General features: G+C 40.6%; 3 protein-coding genes across 7 annotated transcripts in view; 1 reads left to right on the top strand and 2 right to left on the bottom strand.

The window, feature by feature from the left end:
• Positions 1-14,643, bottom strand: part of LOC149915889 (uncharacterized) — a 252,434-nt gene extending 237,791 nt beyond the window's left edge. For 3 of the 4 annotated variants that reach the window (XM_090150718.1, XM_090150719.1, XM_090150720.1), the window contains exon 1: positions 14,271-14,643. In XM_090150718.1, the coding sequence (XP_090006844.1) occupies positions 14,271-14,453 (183 nt within the window). In that variant the 5' untranslated portion in view covers positions 14,454-14,643. Of the gene's footprint in view, positions 1-8,184; positions 8,297-14,270 lie in introns of all 4 variants that reach the window. The other variant, XM_090150721.1, reaches the window with a different exon arrangement.
• An 89-nt stretch (positions 14,644-14,732) lies between these two features.
• CCNG1 (cyclin G1) lies at positions 14,733-20,799 on the top strand. The gene is made up of 7 exons (XM_031598037.2): positions 14,733-14,908; positions 15,135-15,398; positions 16,209-16,462; positions 17,346-17,424; positions 17,506-17,604; positions 17,821-18,015; positions 18,675-20,799. The coding sequence occupies exons 2-6, from the start codon at positions 15,135-15,137 to the stop codon at positions 18,010-18,012; spliced, it is 888 nt and encodes a 295-aa protein (XP_031453897.2). The 5' UTR covers positions 14,733-14,908; the 3' UTR covers positions 18,013-18,015; positions 18,675-20,799.
• An 864-nt stretch (positions 20,800-21,663) lies between these two features.
• NUDCD2 (NudC domain containing 2) lies at positions 21,664-26,343 on the bottom strand. Of its 2 annotated transcripts, none has more exons than XM_031598036.2 (4): positions 26,083-26,343; positions 25,658-25,706; positions 24,484-24,635; positions 21,664-23,586 (listed from the first exon to the last, which is right to left on the bottom strand). In XM_031598036.2, the coding sequence occupies exons 1-4, from the start codon at positions 26,269-26,271 to the stop codon at positions 23,503-23,505; spliced, it is 474 nt and encodes a 157-aa protein (XP_031453896.1). In that variant the 5' UTR covers positions 26,272-26,343; the 3' UTR covers positions 21,664-23,502. The 2 variants fall into 2 exon arrangements, with proteins under 2 accessions (XP_031453896.1, XP_090006843.1); XM_090150717.1 differs by having other exon boundaries at positions 26,092-26,343.
• Between the last annotated feature and the right edge of the window lie 90 nt (positions 26,344-26,433).

Here is a 26,433-nt window from a genome sequence, read left to right as displayed (position 1 = left end):
CCTATCGTTCATTGTAAAGGCAGTAAGTACACGCTGCAGTGCAACATGCAGCCTGCACAAAGCCCTCACAGCTTACACACCTTCCATTGTCCTCATCCCATCACATGTTCCCTGCCTACAGACACTAGAAAACACACTATTACAGTTGTCAATCAATTTTTATGCAGATGTCATTTTGATTCCTAACTCTAAGATCCTTCCATTTCATTGCTTACAACATGTAGAAAGCAGGCAATATTACTCCATAATATGCTAAGTCTTCTTTATCATATTGGCAGGTAAATCCAACAACAATTTTTTAAAACTATTTTTTCTTAATTGGCAAGCAACATAATACACTTTTCCATCAATACAGACTGAAAGTAGTGTCTAACAGTCAATACTCAGAACAGAGCTGCAGACTGTGCACTCTGGCACACCGAAGCCACTGACTCTTGGTACCACTTCTCAACATCCAAGGATCAGACAGCTTCCACGTGGCTTGCAGGCACACAGAAACAAATACTCCACCAGTGACAACTGTGCAAGAGCTGTAATTGCTTCCAAGTTAGCCTTTTCACTTCATTCAATCTATCTACAAAGTCTTTTGTAGAAAGATCAGAATTCACTGTCCTGTACAGTTTGTTTTCCAATTGGAGAGATTCCAGACTTGCCAGAGCATAAACACAGGAAGTTTTAGTGAAACTGGAAGATATTAAATACAGAAGAAACAAAAACAGATTGCACATAGTATCAGGATTCATAAAACCACAAAATCCTATTACATATTTAATTCTGTAATTCAATTATTCATTCCACTAAGCTAATCCTTCTAACATCTGCACAAGATACCTGCCTAGTTATGATCTCATCTTCACCACTGTAGTAACAGTTGCAAAAATCAAGTCATTAAATACAACATAAAGGGGTCCTTACTTGGCAGCAACACCGGGCTCCAGAAAATGGTACTCATTAATACACCCACATCAACATATATTGATCTCTCACAAATCTAATCCCACTCATTACTAAAAGCCAATTAAGGAAACATGACAGGTCTCACGTTAAGACCTGGGGGGGATATTATTCATTCAATACTTCCACAGCTGCTTCTGCAAAGCAGTCACACCAGGGTGCAATGCTCACAAGTATGTTGCTTAAGTACATACAAATAGACTTAGTGGGTTCTGGACTAAGCGGTTCAATTCTATGAAACCTGATCACTTCCTGAAATTGTAGAAAACTTTGAAAGCAAATTTCCCAACTCTACTTGTCAAGCAATAGCATTTTCTTCCCTTCAGCAAGTTGTCTTGCTTCTTTTTGAAACTTGAAAATCATTCTAGTGGGAGGTTAAGTTTAAAGTCTTTTTTATAAGAATATCTCCCTTCGCAGTCTTTCCTGGTATTTCTCGGCTCTGAATTTATAAAAGTAATTCAACAACACATTCACCGAAACACCTAATATAAATACACCAAAGCTCACAGTCTCTAATGAGTGTAGCATTGAACGCGGCACACAGGAACCATGTGCCACCACTGCCCTCATTCGGCAGAGATCCGAACAACATGCTTCTCTGCACACACCACGGTTTTCTACACAATTATTTTTATTATTAGTTTTGATCTTAAAGATCTGAGCATACTTGCTGTCATTTACACTTCATTTAAACTTGAAGAGCGCTCTTGCAACAAGAGAGATTTACTGAATAACTGCCAATTCACCAACAAGAAGCCCACAGCCTTTGGTCAGACAGCAGTGATCACAAGCACCTGACAAGCACTTGTTTATATATGAGTGGAAGTACCAAATGCACAATGAAAAAGACTTACAAAAGTAAAACTGCTTGCATTCAGTTCATATGGAAAAAGGACAAAAACAATGGCAATTTGCTCCACTCTTATCCGTAAACTTGTAATTACTCAAAGGTTGGTGCAAAAACAAATTAACCAGATTAAGATGATCAAAAACAGCTAATGAATTGATTTTATCTATTTATTTTAAAGAGATAGCAGAGAAGTACAGGGAAAAACGACAAGAAAAATTGGCCCACTGTAGCTTTTAAAGAAATTGCTATGTCACCAACAGAATGGAGAACAGCCTGTTTAACGGAGCAAAAAGAAACCAATACTTGCGTCCTCTATGGCAGAGAGACGGTAGAATGATCAACAATAAAAGAAATGCTGGCCACAAAGATGATTAAGGCCTGGAGCATCTCCCATAGAAGGAAAGGCTGAGAGACCCAGTGCTCTGCAGCCTGGAGAAGACTGAAAGGCAATGTCATCACTGTTTACAAATACCTGAAGTGCAGGAGTCAAACAAGACTGGGCTCTTGCCAGTAGTATGCAGCAACAGGATGAGGAGTAATGGGCACAAACTGGAACACAGGAAGTTCCATACAAATGAGAGAAAAAAACTGCTTTACTGTGAAGCTGTCAGAGCACTGGAACAGGCTGTCCAGAGACAGGGACATGGAGCCTCTTTCTCTGGATGTAGTTGAGACCCACCTGAATGCTTTCCTGTGCAACCTGCTATAGGGAACCTGCTTTAGCAGGAGTTGGATCCCCTACAGTACTGGTATTTTGATCCAATATTGCTTAGCTCTTCTATAAGACAAAGCAGATCACGGTACTATCAACATCATATTGCATTTAAACCACAAGAGATAAGCTGTGAAAAGTAGATTCACAGAAAAACACTTGAAAGCAGTACCACAAGATGTACATTAATAATAAACACACTCTGTGCATTAAGGTTGATTTTTTTAAACACTCCTAAACAAGCTGGAGTAATGCCAATAGTTTACATTAATTAAATAATTTAATTAATCAATTTTCATCAAACACAGCCAGCACAGCCTGGCCAGCTGTGAGCAAGTTGCAGGGCACTTACCCCCACTATATAATTATTGACTACTTCTATGGTTATTTGAGCCTGACACAAGTAAAACAAAAGAGATCACTGACCAGAAAGCTTTCAATTTTAAGTACTTAAATTTAAGCAGTGTGTGCCAAAAATAAGCAGGAACAAATACAGGTTTCCAGGGAGGGTAAGGTTAGTGAAAAAGGGACTGCAGCTCTTTCCATAACCAATTTTCAAAGTGTCTCCACAACCTGTTTATTAAAAAATAAAAATAAAAAAGAACACGACTAAAAAAAAAAAATAATAGAGCACCTTTGTCTTCCTCTGGGATCTGCTTTCCAAAATGTGCAGCACCACACAAACAGCACAACAAGGCTCATGTTTACCTCAGAGACTACATTGTCACTCCAGCTACATTTGTCTGACATTTTGCATTCACACATAAGGAAACGACTATTTCTGGACTGCAAAATACTGTCTGAAGGACAGACAGATTATATACCATGCATTCTAAAGTGGCAGGTTGCTATGGTTTCCCACTGCAAAAACAAAATTCTCCTCATTAGGTTATCTAAAGATCTCCTCTACTAAACCAAAATCGTCCATCAGGGAAGCAGACTGTCCTTTAATCACAGCCCTTCTTTTGTGAAAAATCAGACCATTTTTCTGCTAAAACAGCTTTTGAAAAGGATGCAGCCCTGCACATGAAGTGCAGCATCCTAATGCTTCCAATTACAAGCTGCAGACTAACCTCTGCACTCCCACAATACCACATACACTGACCGACTTGCAGGCTGCAGCACTACATCTACGGATGGAAAAAGATATTTATCTTTTGCTTGTTTAAACTACTACCTCAACTGTTTAACTCATTCATCTGGTAAAGCACATAGGCAATTACAATCAACTAATAGACCCTCTTATCTTGAAAATCCAATATAAATAAACAGGAATCAATCTGCTTCCTCTTAAAGCCCATATATCACTGCTTACTGGATCACTAAGAGAGTAAGGTTTTGTAGTCTGACATGAAACAATCCTCCATACACTCTGATTACTTACAGGACAATCTGCAGAGCGTGGCAAAGCTCCCCTTTTGACAGAAACAGAATCAAGAGTTATTGGAGCACAGTGCTCAGCAAGGCACGGGGCTGCTTGAGACTTTCCCTCAAGGTAAGTCATTCTGAGATCTAGCCCTTAAAGATCCATGGCCACTTCAGGCTAATGATTCAGGAAAAATGGATGAGCTGAATCCGCTTTCCAATCGAACTTAGAAGTAGACAAGGAGAGAATTTGTGCACAATCAGGAAAACATGCAAAACATCAGACTAAGTGTGGAAACACACCCTCAATTCTATAATTTTGAACAGAATATAAAGGAATTTACTACAGAATCATGAAACAGTTCTATTTCTCTCCTTAAAATAAGTTAAGCTTAAAACAAGTTCACCACACAGTTCATTACTCACTACTCTACCTGAGCAGCAGCTGAAGTTGAATGGAACAGGAGTGAAAAAAGCCAAAATTGTAAATATTGCTCTATAGAGAAATCAATATATTATTCAATTTAAAAATACTGCTGAAGGATCAGATCCTGAAGGCGAAGATGAGGACCAACTCAGATCTAAAATGAACAAAATAGGGGAAACCAAACCTACCATTTCTTTTTTTTTTTTTTTTCCCCTAACCAATACAAAGAACACCTTGTTCTTGTGACAAAAACAATAAGTAACTCCCCTGAATGGCGTTCCCTGCACCAGGTTTTTTTTTCAGCATTTTTTTTTGTTTGACTAGATTCCAGGTTCTACTCACCAACCAAAGGTATTTGTCTACTCCATCTCCTTGGGTTCATCAACCAAGCATGGAACAAAAGATCCCCAGGTACTGCTTCTAGGGAATTACTGTCAAGCATTTTTGAGCCTCTGAACTGTCAAGCTGCACTAATTTGGGATTTACTGAAAAGCAGACTTTCAGTAAAGACACTTGTGTTTTCAATTACTCTGCTTTCATATTAATTTCTTTCTTTCTCTTTGATAATCAAATGCTTCAAGGTGACAGGAATGGTAAAATAATTTAAGTAAAATCTGTAGTTTTGGAAGGAAAAAAAGCAGGTCAGGCAGTAAAAGTCCATAACACTTCACGGAAACAAAGAGTGAAACTCCATGAATCACACGGGGTACAACTGGGCTTTTCATGCACCAAGAAGGAAGGAGTACACAAGCATCCCTCTCTCAGCTTGCTAAGGATCTGCAGGCCCCAATCAAAAGTGACAGGCAACAAACTTAAATTTTTCTTCAGTAATGTTGTCATTAAAACAGCAAACCACTACAGGTGACTGCCACTCACTCTCTACACATGCCATTGGTCTCTGTCGCCCAGCTGAGCTAACCTGCTGCATGCCTCAGCCCCACTTCAGTTCTCTGTAGCTTCCCTGGGAATTAAACCGCCTTCAACCCTCTAGGAGTATTCATACAACCCCAAGCTCTTGTCCCATCTCTCCTGCATTGCTGATCTATCCCATTAGCACGAGCAAACCCAGTGGCCAGTTAAATCACCTGCTTTTCACCTGCCAATGACAGTACAGGACTGCTGCTGTAATCCAGGTAAAAGGCAACTTCACAGCAAACCTCAGCAACTTCACGAATTTGATAGTGCCACTGCACTACCATGTAATTAGATATAGGCCCAGTTTTGGAAAGAGAGGAACATTTCCTTATCAGAATTGCACTACTGCCAGTCATACAAACTAAGAATATACAAAGTTAGCCTAGAAAACAGATGCTATCCTACTTATAAATTCAAAGTATCCTACTTATAATTAATATCCTACTTATAATTAATTCAATTTTATAGTAATGTTTCCAGCTCAGTTCTCAACTCCTTCTCAATCTCCAGTATTCTGTTTACTTGGACTATTACTCTGTTTTCAACTGATTTTTCTGAAGCAGAATAGCCTGAAAGTTCTCCCTTTCCAGCAAATTTAACCATCTTTACTTACAAATTTGGGATTGTCATTTGTGCCTCCCTTCTTCCTGTTCTATGTTCATTTATCAGTGCAAATTCATCTGCTACTCTGACAAGACAAAAGTATGCAGTCAAGATTAGTTTCATCACTGTGAATAACTATGAACTGATTACAAATCAGCCAGTCCATAACTCACTTCTGGTTCGAGATCATTTATGTTCTCAAAATACACGTGCACCATACTCTGCTGGACTCTACTTGTCAGCTTCCCGAAAAGTTTAAAATTACTATTTTCCCCTCTTTTTGTTGGTAATTAATCATAAGAGATCTGTTATTCAAGTGCAAACACAACCACCAGAAGATGTAAAGTCTTCAGCAAGAAATGCCATGAAATCCTTTGAAGAATTCAATCTTTGAATAAGTCCACAGACAAAGAGCACCTGACAAAAGCCTGAAAAGCAGAGATCTACCTGCTACAGAAGCAGTATAAACCTCTACCTCACTTTCATTTCAGTGCTGACTAGTCCTGCCCCTCTCAGAGATTTCAAACAAACAAACCACGTAAATTTGCCAGTTTTGGTTTCTTTGGTCCTGAAGCTGATCTAGGTAACAGAATACACAACACAGACAGCAAATTATCACTTTTCTTTGCTCCTTCAGTCCCTGAAAAGAACGCTACCTGGTGCTGATGACTTGAATTTCAATTGACTGTTCAAAAACTTTCTTCTACTCAGAATTCAGTCTGAGGAAAACAGCTTAAGAACAAACAAGCATTCTGTAAAGTAGTTAAAGCATCAATTGAATAAATTATTCTTTACATCTCCACTACGATCTTGAATTTTCTCTTTTACACTCAAGAACCTTAAAGACACTGAAAACTTCCAGCTTCCAGAAACACCTGTAACACTTACTCAAAGAACAACACTAGTTTATTTTGTATTTCTTAGATACACAATATCAAAAATAAATTCTAAGGCACTCAAAGGCACAAGTAACTGTCATTCACTTCTTATGAGTTCCTACAGGTTCCTACATTCATCTTATAATAGATATTATTATAAGAGCATTCAGACCCCCCAACCTCTCCCCCCCCAAAAAAACCCAACACCAGAATTGATTACAAGCTAGTTCAGAAAGCCTTATATAAGAAACAACAACATTACTCAACAATTTTTTTTCTGAAGATTTTAAGATACAGGCAGTTGCATTCACATCCAAACTACTTGTTCAAACTTATAATCCTCATGGGCTACTTAGGAATAATGGTTTTGTAAGGGTTTTTTTTGCTTGATGTTCTTTTATTTTTGGTTTGTGTTGGTCAGAGAAAGCAGTGAAACTTCTCTATGATTCCATACAAAGTACTGTTAGAAACATCAATTACTATAAACAAGAAAAAATTGACACACCCAGCTCACAATGAGTGCCACTGAGTATAGAACACTCCTGAAGAAGCAACCATCATCCAAAGAACATTATATCTATGGAGGCTAGCCTTTAAAGGAGGCCTGGGACTCTGGGTCCACCCCTTCCAATCACGGTAAGCACAGATAAATTGTTTGCTCCTGTGCTTCCTGGGCCAGCCCTCCTCTCCCCCCTTCACCAGGTGCTCAGTCATCAGTGCAGGCTGTGACATATCAGTTCCCCTACACTTCGGTTTTGTTTACTTGTTTTAAAGAGTATGAGCAATAGAGTGCTTAGGACTTAAGATTTACTTCATTAGCATTTTACCATATATATCATCTTAGCAACTTCAGCAACAAACCATCACTACTTCTGATTCCAACCTAATCAGAATATCAGTTATAACTAGGAGCTACTTACACCACTTATAAATAATTCTATTATCAAGAAGTACTGTGTCTCTTTGTTAGCCAAATTTGATTATGAAGTCAGACAAATACCTTGACTTGAAAACAAGAAAAAAACAATACTTGGTTCTGAAACATGTAAACACCAACAAATGGTGGGCAGGTTAAAAGAAGAGGAATATGTAAAAATTGTTATTTTTAGAAGCTTTGACTCACAAAACTCCAAGGAAAACTGTAATTCGGCAATAATGTGCTATTTAATATTGTTAGTACAAATTTATTCAAATTAAAGCAACCAGAAGTATTGGAGATGCTCCGTTATCAGCTGACATCAGAAAACTCTCCAGACAGATACAGGGATACAAGGTAAGAGAGCCTCTACTCTCTGCCGGCCAGTGTAAGGCAACAAACCACCTATTTCGCCGTAGGACAAGATAAAATCAATAGGATCTGCAAAGTGATACTCAAAGCTAGACCAGAACAATCAGCCTATTATCATGCAGCGCCGATAGAACCATCACAAAAAAAAAAAAAATTCTGAACAAAAAAACAGAACAAAAAAAAACAACAAACCTCTGCAGCCCCAGTCCATTCATGAGCCAGTTCCCTGTATTCTGAATCCAGCTGATGATGCTTTTCCATGAAGGCAGTCTCGAATCTTCTCAAACTGGGAGAAAAAATGCAGCTGAAAATTTAGGACAGAGAAACACAATCATGAAGAGGTCAGGACTGCTGCTAGTTTTCAAGTTACCCACACAGCATCTAAAATTTCACATCCCACATTTGTCTGCAAGGACAGCTAACTGCACATTACACCTTCAGGACCAGGGGAGAGGAGCATTAAACAGAAAAGAAGTTTTCTAAATAAATTTCAATTCAAATACCTTTGGGGGGAAAGGAGATTGATTTTTGATGTATTGATTTAAGAATAATTTGCACAGATCACAATAAACATCAGCAAGCACACAAATCAGGCAGAATGCAATAAAATAGACTGGAGCAGTAAGATTACATGATATTCCAATACATTAATAAAGCTGACGAATTGCTATTAACCGGATCCAAAACAATGTTTTGTGCATTATCACTGCAATCAAGGTGGAAAAATATGTAGTAGTCTGCTTAGACTGGCAGTTTCACATACGCATACAGGAAGACGTGACCAGTTTGAAAAAGAAAATATCCTGTTACTCAATGTAAACTTTTCTTCGTTAACAGAAAAGGAGGAGAGGCACGGAATGGACATTTGACTGTAAGAATAAGAATGTCAAAAATTAAAACTTTATACCTATTACAAGCTTTAGTGTTTATGGGAAAGTGTTAAAAATCTCCATGGAGTCTAGCAAAGTGATGGTCTCCATTTGTCTTATAGCAAGGAAACCCACAGCACATGACATTTCTTTTTGGACTACAGATCTTAAAGACAAGGTATAAAGGCTGAAGAACAAAATGAAAGCAAAAAAGTCACAGGAAACTTTTGAAGTGATTTAATCTATTGCTAAGTTTTCAGTCAAATGACACCTTAAGGTCAGACTAACAGACTCCCCCCTCTGAACTCCATGGCCTCCTCTCCCCAGTGAATTCCAACAGCAAAACCCTTTACTTTTCGGACAGTAAGAGTTAGATGTTGAGAACTTGGATCTCCAAACTTAAATGAGGCCTTTGAAATTAACATCACAGGATTTTCCTATGCCACGCTCAAAGTACAGACTTCCCCAAAGCACATCCAGATGGCTTGGAAATGTCTCTCAGCCCATATGTACAAGCACTTGGACCCAAATCCAGCCAAAAGATTTGTACTCCTCCTCTGACATATTTGATACAATGAGCCCCAGCAAAGGAGTCACCCAGACTCTTGGAGGGCCTCTACTTTTCTTAGGAATCTTCACCTCTCTCCTTTTATTTCCCCTTTTTTTTTTTTCTCATGTGCACTTGCTTACAATGATGTTAATAGATTTACTCAAAGCAATAATCACTGTAATAAGTGAACAACACAATGTAACTACAAACAGCTGTAATCAAAACCCCAATTCTCTTTGTGCATGGAATGTGAATTCTACGTGAAAAAAATAAAATGGGGCACAGAGGAGGAACGTGTCTAGGATTTATATTTTTGAAGATTGCAAAAGACAACAATAATCTTTTGTTTAATGGAATTTCAGGAAAAAAAAGAATAGCTCCAAGAAGCTTTATCTTAATTCTGACTACATAGATACGAAACATCATATGGTAAAACATGAAAAGCCAGCACTGAGAATTACTTCAGTAATTCTCCTGGGAAGAGGTTGATGCTACCTATATACACAACCCTATTTCCACCAAGAATAAAAGAAAACAGCATTTCCTACTCCCAAGGACTCAGATCTGCATACAGACATTCCTCTAAGACAGCAATTTTGGAGTGCTTCCTATTTTGCTCAGGTAAGCTACTACCTGCAAAGCATCACAAAACAATCGTATCTCTACTACAGCAGAAATATCTCTAGGCAATAGTGACAGGTTGATAGACTCCAAAGGACTCACCTACAGGCTCTGTTCTCTGGCTGTTTATTGAAAACTCCTGATTTTGTCCAGGATGGCTCACAAGAAAGGAAACCCAATCAATTTGGGCAAGTATAGAAGTTGTTTTTAAAAACATTCCATAAAGATTAACATACAGGTGAAACTGTGTATGTCACAACAGTAATGCAGTAGAAGCGGGGTGTCCAACTTTTTGTCTTGCCTGGGCCATACTGAATAAAGAGGAATTGTCTTGGGCCACATATGGGTATGCTGCTCCAAAAGTAATGCCTCCTATTTCCATTGAAATATTACAGTAAATAAGACAAGCACAGTAACACTATTTGATAGAGCAAATTCTGAGCTACAAAGCACTATTTTTCAGTACACTCACCACCACTAGCTGTTCATTTCCACCAGTGATGAAGAGGAGCCTGCATGCCGCACTCATAAACATCTTCACTAGCAGAAGTGACCCACAGCCTCACTGTGCTCATCTCCATAAACATTCAGCAAGCATCCATGAATGCCAGTGGGAGTCATTTTTTCCACATGATGGAATTTAATGGCACACCTTTGCTCCACACACACTCCCATGTCACACACCATTGTGTCAGACTGCCCCTCTGCTGCCATCTGTCACATAACAACGACATGTAATGGAATACTGGTGGGAAGGTTCAGCCTCTACTGCCATCCCACCAACACCCACCCACCTGTGATGTCATGGGCCAACACAGTAAAACAGCAGGCATAGCTTTCAGAGCAGCTCTCATAAAATATACAATATAATTAATATGTAAGTAACAAAGCACTTCAATTTTTAATATTTTTCTTAAAACGTTAAAAAAAAAAAAAAAAAAAAAAAGAGAGAGGAAGGCTGGTCATAGTCCCTCTGCCACTGCAGTGCTGAGCTCTGGTGTGGCTCCTGGAGCAGAGGGCAGCAGTTCCAGCTGGGGCTGGCAGGGTCCCTACACCTACTGGTGCTCTCAGGACCCTGACAGCAAAAACAGGTCAGTACTTTCACCTGCGGCCAGTAGCTTGCAATCCATTCCACAGCCCACTGCTTTTTAAGATATCTCCATTTTTAAAAGCAACATAAGAAATAACAGCTAGTTAAAACAAGCAGCATAAAAAGAAGTATCATTTGCTTCAGATGATTATTATGTGCATAACGATGGCAGGAAGACTACAGCAAATGTTTTCCAACTCTTAAAAAGAACACTTCCTCTGCAGTATATAGTTTTGAATTTTAATTTAGATAACTCAGATTTACTGGCAACAAAAAATGCATATTCACGAGGTCTGATTTACTATAATCTTTATTTCTAACGTTATACATCTCTGAATACTTGAAGCACTTGAGTTTGCATTCATGGACAATTACGTAGGGACATATAGAAAGCAACAGATTGACTTGTAGGTAAGAGCTGATAGCAAAGAAAGTCAACTTATTTTCTTTCAGAAAGGCTGTGGCTTGAGATTTGGGATTGATGCCCCCATCTTTAGTTTTAAACAAATTACTTTTTCTTTCCTAATCATGATAGAAATTAAGATCATTGCAGACGAGTGCCAAAACGAAGATTTTTAGATGCATTCATTCTACTACAGCAAAGGTCTGAGGAAAAAAGTTAACTATATGGCAAATAGAAACATAAAAGTTGCCTTCTGTACAAGTGAATGATACTGAAAGAGGGAAAAGCTGGACATGTTATTTTGGCCATCCCACCTTTGCACCCAAACAATCCCTTATGCCAATTGCAACCAAGCCTTCTAAAAAACCAAGCATTTACTATGCAAAATATATTTTCCTTCAGTATCTCTGCATCTCAAGCTTTTCTGATTTCACCTTCTTCGTCATTCATTGCAGCTTTCTACAGTATAATAAAGATTCTTTTTAATAAAACACAATTCATTTCCAAAGGTAATCCATAGAAAGAATCAAAGAAATCCACAATAAAAGAGTGACAGGTACTATGGAAAAAATAGGATGAATGCTGCTTCTGACACATATATGGAGTAAATAAGACAATAAAACTCATTGGTGCACAAAACAGATCCTCTCAGTTTTATACGTACACTTCTTCCAAAAGGAGTGCAATAGCTGCCCAGGAAAGCTGCTCCCTTGTGAGACAACAGAGCAATGAAAACTGGTAATGACAGCCACCAACACAGGAAAGAGGAAAGCAAGCAAGGTGTTCTAAACTTCTTTTATTTTTGCTAGTTTAATCATCATATTTAGAGGAACTGATGCTAACAGCTTCTTGGTGGGTCTCATCCTTGGCCATCTGACTACCCTAAAAAGCCACTGACCCTGCTACAAGCCAGGGAGTGCTTCCTATGCTAATGAAATAGCAACTTACTTTGAATACTGGTTTGTTTATCACACACTGTCTCCTGTCACACTGACAAGGCCATGTACTGGTAGCTAAGGATCTCACTGCCACGCGACATCTGCTAAAAAAGACTGCTGCTCCTCCTGCTGCTAATCCTTATTTCTCATCACACAACACCACAGCCTGTACTGACTGCCTGTTGCACGCAGGTGCAAGTAGACAAATGGGACAGCAGAGGAAAAGTAAAGGTATGACAGGACATGGATTTTATCTGACCATTGCTAAATTGCAGTGACAAGTAACCAGAATGAAAAGACATTCGAGACAGACACAGAGGCTTCACATGGGAAAGCTCTGATGCAACAGATATCAAACTTTCTCTTCTGGATGTACATACTGATACTACAAAAGAACTACAGTGAGAGCATGGACTAATGTAAAGGTTTTAAAGCTAGGAAAAGAACATACAATGCTCCAAAAGTAATGCCTCCTATTTATTTCAATAGAAACTACAGCAGATGCAAGGAGCGCGGTAATAATATTTCATCTCCAGTGACACTGCAAATGCACATGCAAGTCATTTAACAAGCATGCTGTAAAGGATATGGACAGGCAGATGTTTTGCTCTGTGGTAAAAAGTTTAATTCCACTTCATTCTCTCAAATATATTTAAAACAATGCCAGATTTTAGTTAAAATTTTTCATGGTTTAACTTAAGAGCATGCATTGAAGTATTAAAAACATTAGCAATGAAAAATAAATATTTACATTCCTTAGATTTCTACAGGCAACATTAAATTAAAAGAAACAAGTTTCTGACCTAAAAAGGAATGATAGCTGCCCAAATAATAAAGGAGAATATTCTGAGTTCAACACATTCTGAGAAACCTCCTCTTGAAGAAGCAAGTTACCTTTTAAAGAAGTATAAGCAAGTAGAAGGAAGAAAGTATTTGCTAATGAAAAAAAGTGATTTTGATGCAGTTGTTACTCAGTGAGACAGTGTGAAACACTTCTGTAAGCATTTTTATTGGTATGTGCACAAGCAGCTCTGTTGTTTTTGCAGCTAACTGCGAGGCCTGCAGACACAGCACGGCGCAGCACAGCATGACTTCTGTGAGCATTTTCCATCTCAGCATGCAGAAGCAGTGCAGTTACAGCAGCTGCTCCTAATTCTACTTTACATGAATGACTGCCATAGAAAAGCAGGGATGCTAAGTATCAACTACCAAAAGTGCTGCAGGTATCTCAGAGCAGCAGACATAGGCTGATGGGGTTGAAGTAAAAAGTGTGGCTCAACACTCATTTGAAAATATTTTTACCTCGGAGAAGCACACACAATTCCTCAGGCACTCACATGTCCTGAACAAGAAGGCAGAACCAAGAACCAACATGTTCTCCTGCCAGGCGTCCCTTCCTGTATTCTCTGAAGGAGAATGAGAAGACTCAGAGAAAACAGTAAAAACATTTATTAGTGATCTGAATCAGTGAAAGAGTCCAACAGCAACAGTAGGCCCTGGGACCATTGGTTGCCTGGCAGATACATGAAGAAATGAAGCAGAAATTTGTATCATTTCAAGGGTTACAACAAAGGAAGGCTTCTGCATAACTCAGATCAGCATTCTAACAAATGGGAACCTGACATTAAATAAATGCAATTATATCATAGTCCAAAGCATCCAAATCTGATAGATGGGCTGCAGGCACATGCAATTCTTTTGGAAGCAAAACAAATAAACAAACCAGCCTCAATTTAAAAAGTCCTTTGAAAGGCTACGTTTACATCGCATTTCTGAAAAAAAAAAAAAAAAAAAAAAATTGCCTTACTTCTGTTTCTAAACACTTCCACAAGCGCACACCGCAGCCCTCGCTCATACTTCCTCCACGTGCCTCTCGGACATCGCACGCCGCAGTCGCTGCCCCCCGCCTCGCCGCCCGCCCAGCGCCGCGTCCCCGCAGCGCAGTCAGACGACGAGGTACAAAGTTTGCATCCCTAGCAGCTGCTTGCATCCTACTCCAGCGCACCCCTCAAAAGCATTTTAAGCCTCTCAGATGATAATTACCACAAGACGGCTTGAAAATTTAAGACTGAATCCGAAATAACACCCCTAAAATTTCAGGATACGAAGCGGCTGACGCGCGCCTCGCCTCCAACACCGACCGCGTGGCGGCGCCGCCAGCAGAGGGAGCCGCAGCGCCGGGCCCGCGCCGCTCGTGGAGAAGGCGCCCCGCGCTGCGATTGGCCCGCCTGCACGTCAATCATCCGCAGCCCCGCGGGGCGGGCCGGGCGGAGGGGAGCCCGTGGCGGCGTAGCCGAGCAGTGCGGTGAGGGGCGGATGGCAGCGTGCGGGCGGGCGGGGCTCGGCGCCCGGTCGGGCGACAGTTGTGTAGGGTAAACTCGCGGCGTCACGCGCGGCGCCTCGGGGCCCTCCTCCGGCTGAAGGGAGCGGCGAGGCGGCGACGAGGTAAGGGCGCGGGGTCGGACCTGCAGCCGGCGGCTCGGTCTTCTCCGCGCCGCGCCCGGATAGCCGGCGGTGCGCAGCGGGGCACCGAGCTCCGTGCTGCCGCGCGGGCGGCCCCGAGGCGGGCGAGGACGGGTGAGGACGGGCCCGGACACGTCCCGGACACGTCCCGTGCGGGCGGCGCGTGCGCGGCTGCTGGGTTCGCTGAGCTCGTTGTTCGTCGGTGCAGATGATCGAGACGCTGGTGAGCAGCGATGCCCGCGCGCTGCTGTACCGCCTGACGGCTCTGCTGGAGCAGGAGCCGCGCTGCCAGCCCAAGGGCTCGGGCCTGAGGCTGATCGAGTCCGCCCATGACAACGGCCTCCGAATGACCGCGAGGCTGCGAGACTTCGAAGTGAAGGATCTGCTCAGCCTCACTCAGTTCTTCGGCTTCCACACGGAGACCTTCTCGCTGGCCGTCAACTTCTTAGACAGGTTCTTGTCCAGAATGAAGGTATGGCTGTTTAAAGTAGAAGCTCGATAGCTTCTCCTCGCTGCGACCTCGCTCCTGTTATTTAGAAGGGCTTGCTTTGTTTTTAGAGGGCTAAAGGTTAAGCTCCTTCCCCACATCCCGATTGCACAAGAGCATAAAAAATGGCTTTCCCTGGTTGGATTTCAGCAGTGCTAAGAAAGCTGCTTTCCCTGAAGAAGAGAAGGAAGAGGGCATCTGCTCCAAGTTGAGGGTGCACATAAGCTTGGAAATGCAGGCTTATTATGGCTTTAGATCAAGACAGGCTGTCTGGCCTGTTGCACATACACAAGAACATGCTGAATTACTTCTCAGTTTACTGCTGTTTAAACCCACTAGTGTGTCTTAGGTATATCAAGAGTTGGGATACTGTTCAGCATTTATTAATCAGGTAAAATTAACAGTTAGCTAGCACTCCATTCTTCTGCATGTATTTGGTATGCTGACCTGGGTTATTTGTCTAATGAGACAGGATTACTGCTGTTCCATTTAGTCCGAGACAAATGCTAGCTTTCCTTGTATTTTAATACGTCCCTAAAAAATGAGAAGGCTGGGTGAAGTGTAGGACTTCTGAATCCAAAGCCTGCCCTTACAAATTATCTGTGGTTCCCTTATATATATATATATAAACAAAAAATACCAAATTCTTGGGACAAGCCAATGTACAACACTCTAGGTCCTATACAACCGTGTTTAGAAACTAGTTCTACATAATTTTTTTTCCTAAAATAACGTATAATTTGGTACTTGCATATTGAGATTTAAAAGTAACTAAAAACATTGACTTTTCTTTAGGTACAGCCTAAACACTTGGGCTGTGTTGGACTGAGCTGTTTCTACTTGGCTGTGAAGGCAACAGAAGAAGAGAGAAATGTTCCCTTAGCCACTGACTTAATTCGAATAAGCCAATATAGGTTCACTGTTTCTGATATGATGAGAATGGAGAAAATCGTACTGGAGAAGCTTTCTTGGAAAGTCAAAGCAACAACAGCCTTCCAGTTTCTACAGCTTTATTATTCGCTCATTCATGAGAATTTAAGCTGTGAAAGGTAAAACATCTCAAGCTTATTGTGTTATGGTATGGCCGCAGGTGATCAGAAAGCCTATGCCAGAAAACAGAACAGAAAACAGAACAGAAAACAAAGGGATTATTAGTAAAGTAATTGGCCTTTTGATATTAAAAAATAAATAAATAAAACTTTTCTCCTTAATAATAAATGTGAATACTGAGGTGTAAAGGTGTAATGTTATCTTAAAATGTGGTTTTTTTTTTTTTTTTTTTGGTATAAAGTCATTTAGGGAGTATTGTTTTCTAAATCCCAAAACAAATTGGTCAACAATAATAGTGTAAGAAGTTTGTGTCAGTAAAACCTTTCTGCAGAGATTTCAAAATAGGGTTTCAGAATAAGTTCCTTTTAATAGGTAACGTTAAAACTCCCTTTTTCTAAATCTGTTTTGACAATGCAGTTCTTCGCAGTATAACACAAGATTAATTTTGGGCATGAAGACTGCCAAAATTTAGCACTTGTTTGACTGAAACACTTCTGGTACAAATGAGGCCCTTGTTTAAATAAAGAACATTGTCACAGCTTCTCTGTTTCCATGGAATCACAGAGTATCCCAAGTCAGAAGAGACCCCCAAGAAGCATCAAGTCCTTGCCCCACGCAGGACCATCCAAAATTCAATATTTCTGAGAGCGTTATCCAAGTGCTTCTTGAACTCCGGCAGCCTGGGGCAGTGACCACTGCCTTGGAAGCCCAGTCCATGCCAAGCACCCTCTTGTGAGAAACCTTTTCCTAACACCCAAGCTGACCATTCCATGACATAGCTCCATGCCATTCCTTCAAGTCCTGTCACTGTCACAGAGAGAAGAGTGGTCTTGATAAAGATCGTGTTCTTGTGCAACAATGAGTCATCTGTTTTTATTACAGGAAAAGATACCTTAATTTTGAGAGACTTGAGACCCAGCTTAAGGCATGTCACTGCAGAATCCTGTTTTCTAAAGCTAAGGTAAACTTGAAAGCTAATAGTGAGACTAGAGAAACTTTCAAGTTGTAGATCAAAAATGTCGTGTTGTCTTTCTCTCTCCAGCCTTCTGTTTTAGCACTGTCTATTATGGCAGTAGAGATAGAAGAACAAAAACTACTGGAGTTGACAGAGGCATTGGAATTTCTGCAGTTGCATTCCAAGGTATGGATAAAGCTTTCCAGGATGCAGGAATAAAAATGCATGCAGGGGCTTTCTCACTGGAGGAAGAGGAGTTCTATTGATGTACTGGTTTCTTTTTTTCTTTTTTATATTCCATATGGCTTGGAATGTATGGCTTTCTATCTTAAGTACATTTTTAGTACATGTAATTTAAAGATGTAATGAGTTAGTGACATGGGATTCTGTCTTGCTCTTTAGATAAACAACAGAGAATTGACCTTCTGGAAGGAATTGGTGTTGAAGTGCCTTACAGAATATTCCTCAAGCAAGTGTTCCAAACCAAATGTCCAGAAATTAAAATGGATTGTGTCTGGACGTACAGCACGGCAGCTTAAGCATAGCTATTATAGAATAACACACCTTCCTACAATTCCAGAAACCAGCTCATAATAGGTAACTACTTGTAAAAGCAGCTTCTCACAATGTAGAAGTAATTAGCTGTTAACTATTTGAAAGTTTCTTATTCCATATAGGTAACCTGTTGGAGATGTTAACGTAAATGTAGTAGGCCTGCCACAGGCTGGTCTGTTCTCGTGTTCATGCTTGAGCCTGTGGTGTACCTAAAGAAGTGGCTACCTAATATGTGAATATTGGAAATGGAACTGATGCTTTGATGTACTCTGGGAGCAGAAATGTATTCTACGGACATTGGGACCTCATTCTAACTTAAATACGGAGTAAAACTGGTAAAAAAGCAGGGGGAATACTTAGCTTGCTCCAATCACAGAAAGAATCTAAAAGGAAACAGATGCCTGTTAGAATCTCTTGTAATAGTTCACTAAAGCCACTTAAAGACAGCTTCATACCCATTGAGTCGGACAGGTGTCCATTTAGTAAAGTCTGAAACTCATCTGGTTATGCATATTGCTGTTGATTAACTGTGGAATCACACACTACTTCCTTATCTAGACTTTAATTCCGAAGGCTACATACCTTCTTTAAAAGCTATCTTTCTGTGTTAAAGTCTTATGCTTTATTTTATTCTCATAAAAATCCCTTTAGTTAGTTGATTGTTCATTATGGGTTTGTTTGTTTGTTTGTTTGTTTTACAGGAGTACAATAAAAGGAGAGAATCAGCCTGAAACCTGTTCACAGCAGATGAAGATTCAAGAAACATCTTAATGAAGAACTTGACTTTTGCAAGAATATATAGTGGTTCAGACTAGAATTCCTTGCAGCAAATGTTCTTTTCCATGATGACTATGATACCTAATGTTAGCTTTTGATCTTACTTACTAGACGATTTACTATTTGAGCAGTAAAATGTCACAATACTGATGCAAAGAATTTAATACCTTATAGTTCGTAGGGCAGCTTGTGTAATCTAACTTTGTTTTACAGCAAGTGCAGGTGCAAAATTATATATTAGATTGAAAAAATGTGGTTCATTTTCCAAAGACTACTTGACACTAGGTAAACATATGCAGTAGCACAGTGCTTCAGTGTCTCAGGCAAACTAAAGACCATCTTACTCAATATTGATAGGAATAACAAATGTTCATCAGCCCACCTGACATGCTGTTTGAATAGCAGCATGCACCTGTGTTCATACAGGGCAGGGTGCTCACCTTTACTGTGGATACAAACTGAAAATAAGGTTTTGTGATGCCTGTGGTGTAGTCATTAACGTCAGTGCATCAGTAACATCGGTATTATATAAGAAGTGTGGTTTGCTGAGATTATGGATGAGGGCAAGTGTATGGAAACTTCATAATACCTAGTGATGGCTGGGGAGAAAGCACCACAGCACCTGCTCCAAATTGGGTATGAGTTTGCCAGGGTTCCACTGTACAAAGAGTAAATGCTGATACAGAACAAGAGGGACAAGCACAGTCAGAAATGTTCAACCTTCACTGTGCTCCTACTTACAGGCTATTCAACATTAGGAAAACATGAAGACTTGCAACCATAGTCTGTTTAACAGTAAGCTTACTAAGTAAAATTGCTGTTTTTCCCTGAAGGTTAAGTCAGTACTTGAAGTGTATCGTGCTGCTGGTACTAATGTGAAAGTGAACAAGAAGAATATGTTATTGTATGTAAGATGGATGAGGATTTGGGGGAATGTTGCTTATGACTCCTTGAATTCTGTTAAGAACTGGTTGGTGTATGAATGGAGTCAGTGGAGAAGGAAGGAATCTGCACGTTTTGAATACTCTGTGGACTTACCAGGCTAGCCTACCAAATCCATCTCCTTTATGGTAATAATGGATGAGGAGATTATTCTTCACTTATCTCAAACTAGTTAAACTTCTCACAGAAAACTACATACCAAAGCTCTGTCCTGGACAAATCAGGCTTTCTCATAAACTCATGGGAATGGTTATGCTGCATAATATTGAATTGTGTTTTCCATCCACCAGTGCAATGCATGCATTGTGCTGAAAGGAACACAGGTGATGTATACAAATGGGTGGTCAGCTTACTGGGAGAGAGCAAGATGCAGCATGCAGTTGTGCTGGTATTGTCATGTCTCAAGATATGTACCTTTCAATTAAAGACTGAAATGCAAAAAATTGAGTAACTTTTTTTTCCATTGTATTACAAGACATTTTAGTAGGAAGTCCACAAAGCTGCTTACAGCTGAATGCTACCTGGTCAACTTCAGCACAGGAGATAAGAGATTAAGGATGTAGTTTAAGAGGTTGAAGCTGCAGTGGGAAAGGCTAGAAAAGCAAAAAGGAAAAAGACAGCTTAATGAAATAATTTCAGCTTGGCTCTTGTTTCAGCATCTCAAATGATTTGCTGCACCTAGACTGCCAAAATACTACACTGTATAAATTTGACTTCAGATACCTGCCACTCTGTATGTAATAGTACATATCATTTACTTCTGTGCATTGTAGTAAATACAGAGATGGTACTTGAAGACCCGGATGACATGCTTGATCACATGAGGAAAGGGCGTGTGATCTGTGACAGCCAGCACAGCTTCACCAGAGGAAGGTCATGCTTGACCAATCTGGTGGCCTTTTGTGATGGAGTGACAGCATCGGTGGACAAGGGAAAGGCAACTGATGTCATTTACCTGGACTTGAGCAAGGCCTTTGACATGGTCCCCCACCACATCCTTATCTCCAAACTGGAGGGACGTGGATTCGATGGATAAGAAACTGATTAAAAGGCCGCAGACAGAGGGTGGTCATCAATGGCTCTGTGTCCAGGTGGAGGCCGGTAACGAGCGGCATCCCCCAGGGGGTCTGTCTTGGGACCAGTGCACTGTAACATCTTTATCAATGACATCGATGACAGAATCGAGTGCACCCTCGGCAGGTTTGCTGACAACTCCAAGCTGAGTGGTGCAGTTGACATACTATTCAGAGGGACCTCGTGAGGCTAGAAAGGTGGGCCCAGGTGAACCTGATGAGGTTCAACATGGCAAAGTGCAGAGTTTTGCACTCAGGCCGGAGGAATCCCAGCACTTCAATATCCAAAGGGAGCCTACAAACAGGAGGGGAATCAACTCTTTGGAAGGGTAGATAACTGCAGGATGAGGGGAAAAGGTTTTAAGTTGAGGGAGGGGAGAGTTAGGTTGGATGTCAGGGGGGAAATTCTTTACAGAGAGAGTGGTGAGGTACTGGAACAGGCTGCCCAGAGAGGCTGTGGATGCCCCGTCCCTGGAGGTGTTCAAGGCCAGATTGGATGGGGCCCTGGGCAGCCTAATGCTGGTCTAGCATTAAATGAGGAGGTTGGTGTCCCTGCATGTGGCAGGGGGGTTGGAGTTTCATGATCCTTGAGGTCCCTTCCATCCCTGGCCATTCTGTGAACCCACATTCCCAATTCCAAGGTTTCAGTGTTTGGATTGAGCTGAGCATTACAGAGTGACTAGATAAAAGTTTAGCCATGTATGATGCCTAACCCATCCATTAAAAGCAGACTGTCCTTTGAACTATCTGACCTTATCTTGCATTAGAGGTATGAAAAAATGCCTGTAGGGTGGCCTCTGCCCATTTATATAACAGCAACTTGAATGACTGCACAGTATTATTTCCCATGAACTAGGTCACTGTGTACCTATCATACATCCAACTCTATTGTCTGTCACATCTTTTACGGTTTATTTAAGAAACAAGGGATGGAATCCCAGCAAGATGGAATACAAACCATCCTCTGGTGAAGTATTAACTGCAAATTGAGTGGACTCCAATTCAGGAAATAAATCACAGCAGACAATAGAAGCAGCAAACCAAATAGTTTAAATGTGTCCTCCTAAAACAATTGCAAGCTATAATGGCTGAACACATGCTTTATAAAGCACAAAACACCACTTCATGAAGAAGAAAATATGAGAAAACTTAGCTTTGAAAGAATATATAGTAAAACTATCTGCTCATGCAGAAAAGCATCAGATTCTAGTCTGAATTTCTGTAAGCATAAGATATAAAAAACATTCCTGTGTAAACAATTGTAACTGCTGTAAAGTAAAATACTCTTGCACTGAATAGTATTTCAGCACTTTGAAGCAGCATTAACAGTTACTTATTATCTCTGTTCTCAGTTCTACCATTTGCAGCAGTCTCATTCATTCCTTAGCTACACTATCTACCTTCTAAACCAGGACTGTGGTAAAGATACATCTGATAACAAACTGTACTTTGGTTTGCACAGTAAGGCAAATTTTCTAAAACCCAAGCATGGTGTTTGGACCTACTATATATTCGTCTAAGGATTACATGGGTAGAAGAAGAATACTTGGTTATTTTATGAGAACTAATTGCTTGCTTGCTGGTACAAGAAAGCCCTCTTCCAGCTATCGTTTCATTTTTGCCATACGCCAACTAAATTATCGATGCTATGTTAAAAATAATGTTCAGTAATACGATGGACAGCTGGCAATTTATCACCAGTGAGCTGTCTGCTTAGGTCCTAACTGTAGGCAGTATTTTCAGTGTTCAGAATACAATAGGATTCAGCAATCACATTTTCTTCCTGTTAGTCAATTTGACACAGGACACTGCATAACACAGTTGGAGGGCTTTTCAGCTGTCTCTAAGAACAGGTAGAAATAAGAAATTGGCAAATGCAAAGTCTTATATCATTAAATAGCCAAGTTTAAGATGTGACTATTAAACTACCTACCAAAACCTACAGCTGCATGTTCTTAGATTTGTAAAAACAAAACAAAACATTGTGCTGTGTATCAGAAAGGAATAGATGAAAGATATTATTTTCTACTTAAGGACTTACTACTCCTTTCAGAAGTTGCTATATTCTCTTACTTTCAAAATTTCATATATTACTATATTACATTCACACAATTATTTATATCCAGACTTCTATCTGACTTCTTAGTTTTCTCCTATCACTTAACTGGTAGCAGGCATTTCTCACTAGTATTATATTTGTCAGTGCAGGGGATTGTAAAACCTCATTTCAGGCAAAATCCAGTAGTTTTCTTTATTTAAACCACTCTTTTAAAATAACACTCACAAATTCTTACCGGGCTGCTATGCAGCAGAATTTCAGTTAGCCTTCCTGATATTCTTCCATGTTGCATGTTAAATAAAAACATTAAGTATCTTGCTTATAGGATCCATTTTCAACAGTGAACAAGATATTCTTGCATAGATAAGTGGCACATTTATCTCACTAGCTCACTGTGGCATGAGAAAAAGGTATGTTCTGCTTCCATTTGTTATTTTCTGTGTACACACGTTTATGTATTTAATCCCTTTACCATTAGCAAGTTACTAGAAAGTTAATATTACAAGGTAGCTACTAACACTTCCTCTTCACTCTACTAGAAGAGACCTCCTTTCTCTTCACTGAAGTGATTACTTGCCAACAATCTGCTGGATAGATCACTGAAGTCTTCACCAGTTACATATTCCAGTCCTCCAGTGTAATTTGTGATTGCTCCCAAGGAACACAGTTGCAAACAGTTCATTTTTCAAGGCTAGAGAAGTCTGGTCCTCCTTTACTGTAATTTCCAGAAATTTCTGCCCCGCTGAAGTCAAATCCAGGGTTCTGACAGAGACAAAAGTTTAGTATACAGATTATTCTTAACAGAACTGATATAAAGAACAAAATAATGTTTCTTTTAACATTCTACCACTCTAACAAGGACATATAGGTACAACTTGTTAACTGGATTACCAACACTGAAATTCTTTTGCCAGGAGAATGCGTTAATTGCCACAGTTGAGTTGCTCACTGCTGAAATTTCTTTATAATGCCATTCTCTGTCAGGCAAGCAGTCAGATTTCCCAGAGAAGAAATATTAAGAAAACTCTAAGAAAATTCTCTGGCATTTCACATGCCTTGAAATTACAATTTTAGAGGAAAAAAAGTACACCCATGCCAGATAAAAACTTTGATATAAATTGCCATCTTTGTTGTAGTGCTGATTCATCTAATAAGTTTCTAAAACTGCAGAGCTGAATAGGAATAGCTGGGTACTGGAAAAGTGTGTCAGAATAATTTAAGCAAGTTTAGTTAAACGGCAGAGCAATTTTGAGTTAACTAGTTTCCATCACCTAACATTATATACAAATTAAAGATGTTAGAAGATGTAAGATGTTAGAAGTTTATCACATATAGAGCTATGTGATAGTTCTAGATAATAACAGAAATACATGTAGCCTGTCATTAGTGAAAAGTTGTTATAATTATGGATCAAAACCTTAAAACACCAACACCACCCTGCAACTCGCTTGATTTTTCACAAATTCTTCATACAGGCTACAGACAGAAGTGTCTCCTGAAAGTACATTGACATATCGAGTGTTTACACATCTCTGCCTTGAACTACCATCTGTTTCCATAGCACTACATCACAGCACAACAATTTCACTCGGCTTTCATGACCATAACCCATATCTGCAAACACCAAACACAAGCAGTAAGTGGGGGCCTTTGACTTGCCTCTCTTTGGAATCGCTCCAGCGTAAGTTTCCTTTGCATCTGGTCTTGTACCCAAGGATCAGCAGCGTATTCATTTTCTAACAAAGATGTCCAGCAGTTTCCAGCATCTCGATTAGTCTTCATCAGAACAATTCGTATCAGTTTTCGGTCTTCTATTGAATGAAGAAAAAAGAAGACAACCATTAGTGCCCTATGTGCCAGCCTTTTTGTTACTGTGCTGAATTCACCATCAATATGCCAAACCACGGGAATTTTTTTGAGATAGTTTAAGTTCTTAATGTCAAAGGGGGTTATTAATAAATAAAAATATAAACAGGAAGCAAAGATAATCTGTACAGCCACACCTCACTTTCTTACCTATAACACCTAATAGTCGTTTTGTGGAGCCATCATGGTGCACCTCTATTCCAAGTAAAACCTTTTGGAGAGGTCCGTGATGGAGAAAAGACTTAGGGTCAGATATAGGATGAGATAGAGGTCAGCTAGGGGAATAACCAAGTGTTTGAAGCCAAGCTCTACAGAAGGTTATTACTTGTAAAAGCCACCATTACCATGATGAGGAATCACTGTCAGTCATTTTGCTTTTATGGAAATCTATCAGAAAGTAAATGGATAGGTACAGTCCTTTTATATGGCTTTCAAAAATCAAAGCATTGTGAATACTTTGCAATATTTATCAAGTAATGAGAGAGGTTTTTTGCTCTTTAAGTACTATTGCCTGATTTTTTAATTGCTTTTTGATGTTTTTGGACTGTAGGTTTTGTCACCTATCCCAGAAATACAATGCACAGATTAGAAGGGAAAAAATAAGAAAAACAAAAGTTGCAGAGGCACACAGCTGTACCGGTCTAACTTCGGAGTGTATTTGCAATAAAACTTTTAGCAATCCATTTCCTGAGAAGCAAATGTTCATTCCCAGGAAGTGTTCCTAAGCCATGGGATACTGCCTTCCCACATCTGGCACTTTTGCACTATTATTAACCTCAGACCTTTGCACTACCGTAGTTTCTTAGCTGCCAATACAACTGTCCCTTCATACAGCTACAGAACTGAAACAGAATAAGAAAAAACAAAGAAGAAAATGAATGGGAGGGGGTACTGCTGGTAAACTCTCCTGCAGCACATTTTGTGCTCTACCACCCTCCCAGATGTCACTTCAGATAAAGGTCATTACCTAAAGTCCACGTTCCTTCATCAGCTATCGTAGAGTCAAAAAGTTTACCCTGCAAAGACATTGACAGCATTACAGAGCAGAAAAGCAGCTCAGCCATAAGCTCACCTGTAATCGTACCACCCTACGCACTGCTCACTTTATTGTGTTCCACCCCAAAGGAAAAGGGCACTCATTCCCCGCCCATATGGGCTTGAACACTATCAGAGACATATGTTTTTATTACACGTTATTATTATTATTCTTTTTAACGGAGCATTCGATACATAGAACCGCCCATCGCCGTGCTGATGCCTCACTGCGCAGCTCGGGGCACTTTGGAGTCGTGCCGCCCGTAGCGAATCTGCCGACAAAACCTCAGGGCAGCGCTGAGGCAACACGACGTGAGCCGCAGCCACACGAATCGCCCCTCCCGGCCCCGCCGCTACCTGCAGCACCTCCCGGCCGCACACGGACAGCGCCACGCGCCGGCTCTGCAGGCTGCAGCTCACATCCTTCGCCCGCGTGCCCGGCGGCACCTGCACCTCGATGAACACCTCCTCCAGGGTCTGGTACCAGCGGCCCCAGGGCGTCCCGCAGGGCACCACCCCGCTCCGCTCCTCGAACGGAGCCGACATGTGACAGCACAGACACCGACCAGCCGTTCCGCCCCGACCCGGAAGCGAGGCATCGCGCCTGCGCGCAGCCCCAACACCCCTCTCTTCCGCCCCCTTATTCAGCAACGCGCATGCTCCAGAAAAGGAACGCTGATTGGCTGAACCGGCCCGGAGCTGGAGGAG

This window comes from Phasianus colchicus, chromosome 15 (assembly GCF_987193195.1).
Source record: "Phasianus colchicus chromosome 15, bPhaCol1.hap1.1, whole genome shotgun sequence".
NCBI lineage: Eukaryota > Metazoa > Chordata > Aves > Galliformes > Phasianidae > Phasianus > Phasianus colchicus.
This window is presented reverse-complemented; position numbering and strand designations above follow the sequence as displayed.

Excerpts from the sequence above, each read along its gene's own strand:
- NUDCD2 (XM_031598036.2), bottom strand. The coding sequence starts at position 26,271 with ATGTCGGCTCCGTTCGAGGAGCGGAGCGGGGTGGTGCCCTGCGGGACG. Across the intron at positions 25,707-26,082 it reads GCGGCCGGGAGGTGCTGCAG|GGTAAACTTTTTGACTCTAC; the intron begins GTAGCGGCGGGG and ends ATGTCTTTGCAG. Across the intron at positions 23,587-24,483 it reads TGGAGCGATTCCAAAGAGAG|AACCCTGGATTTGACTTCAG; the intron begins GCAAGTCAAAGG and ends TGTCTCTGTCAG.
- CCNG1 (XM_031598037.2), top strand. The coding sequence starts at position 15,135 with ATGATCGAGACGCTGGTGAGCAGCGATGCCCGCGCGCTGCTGTACCGC. Across the intron at positions 15,399-16,208 it reads GGTTCTTGTCCAGAATGAAG|GTACAGCCTAAACACTTGGG; the intron begins GTATGGCTGTTT and ends ACTTTTCTTTAG. Across the intron at positions 17,425-17,505 it reads TCCTGTTTTCTAAAGCTAAG|CCTTCTGTTTTAGCACTGTC; the intron begins GTAAACTTGAAA and ends TTCTCTCTCCAG.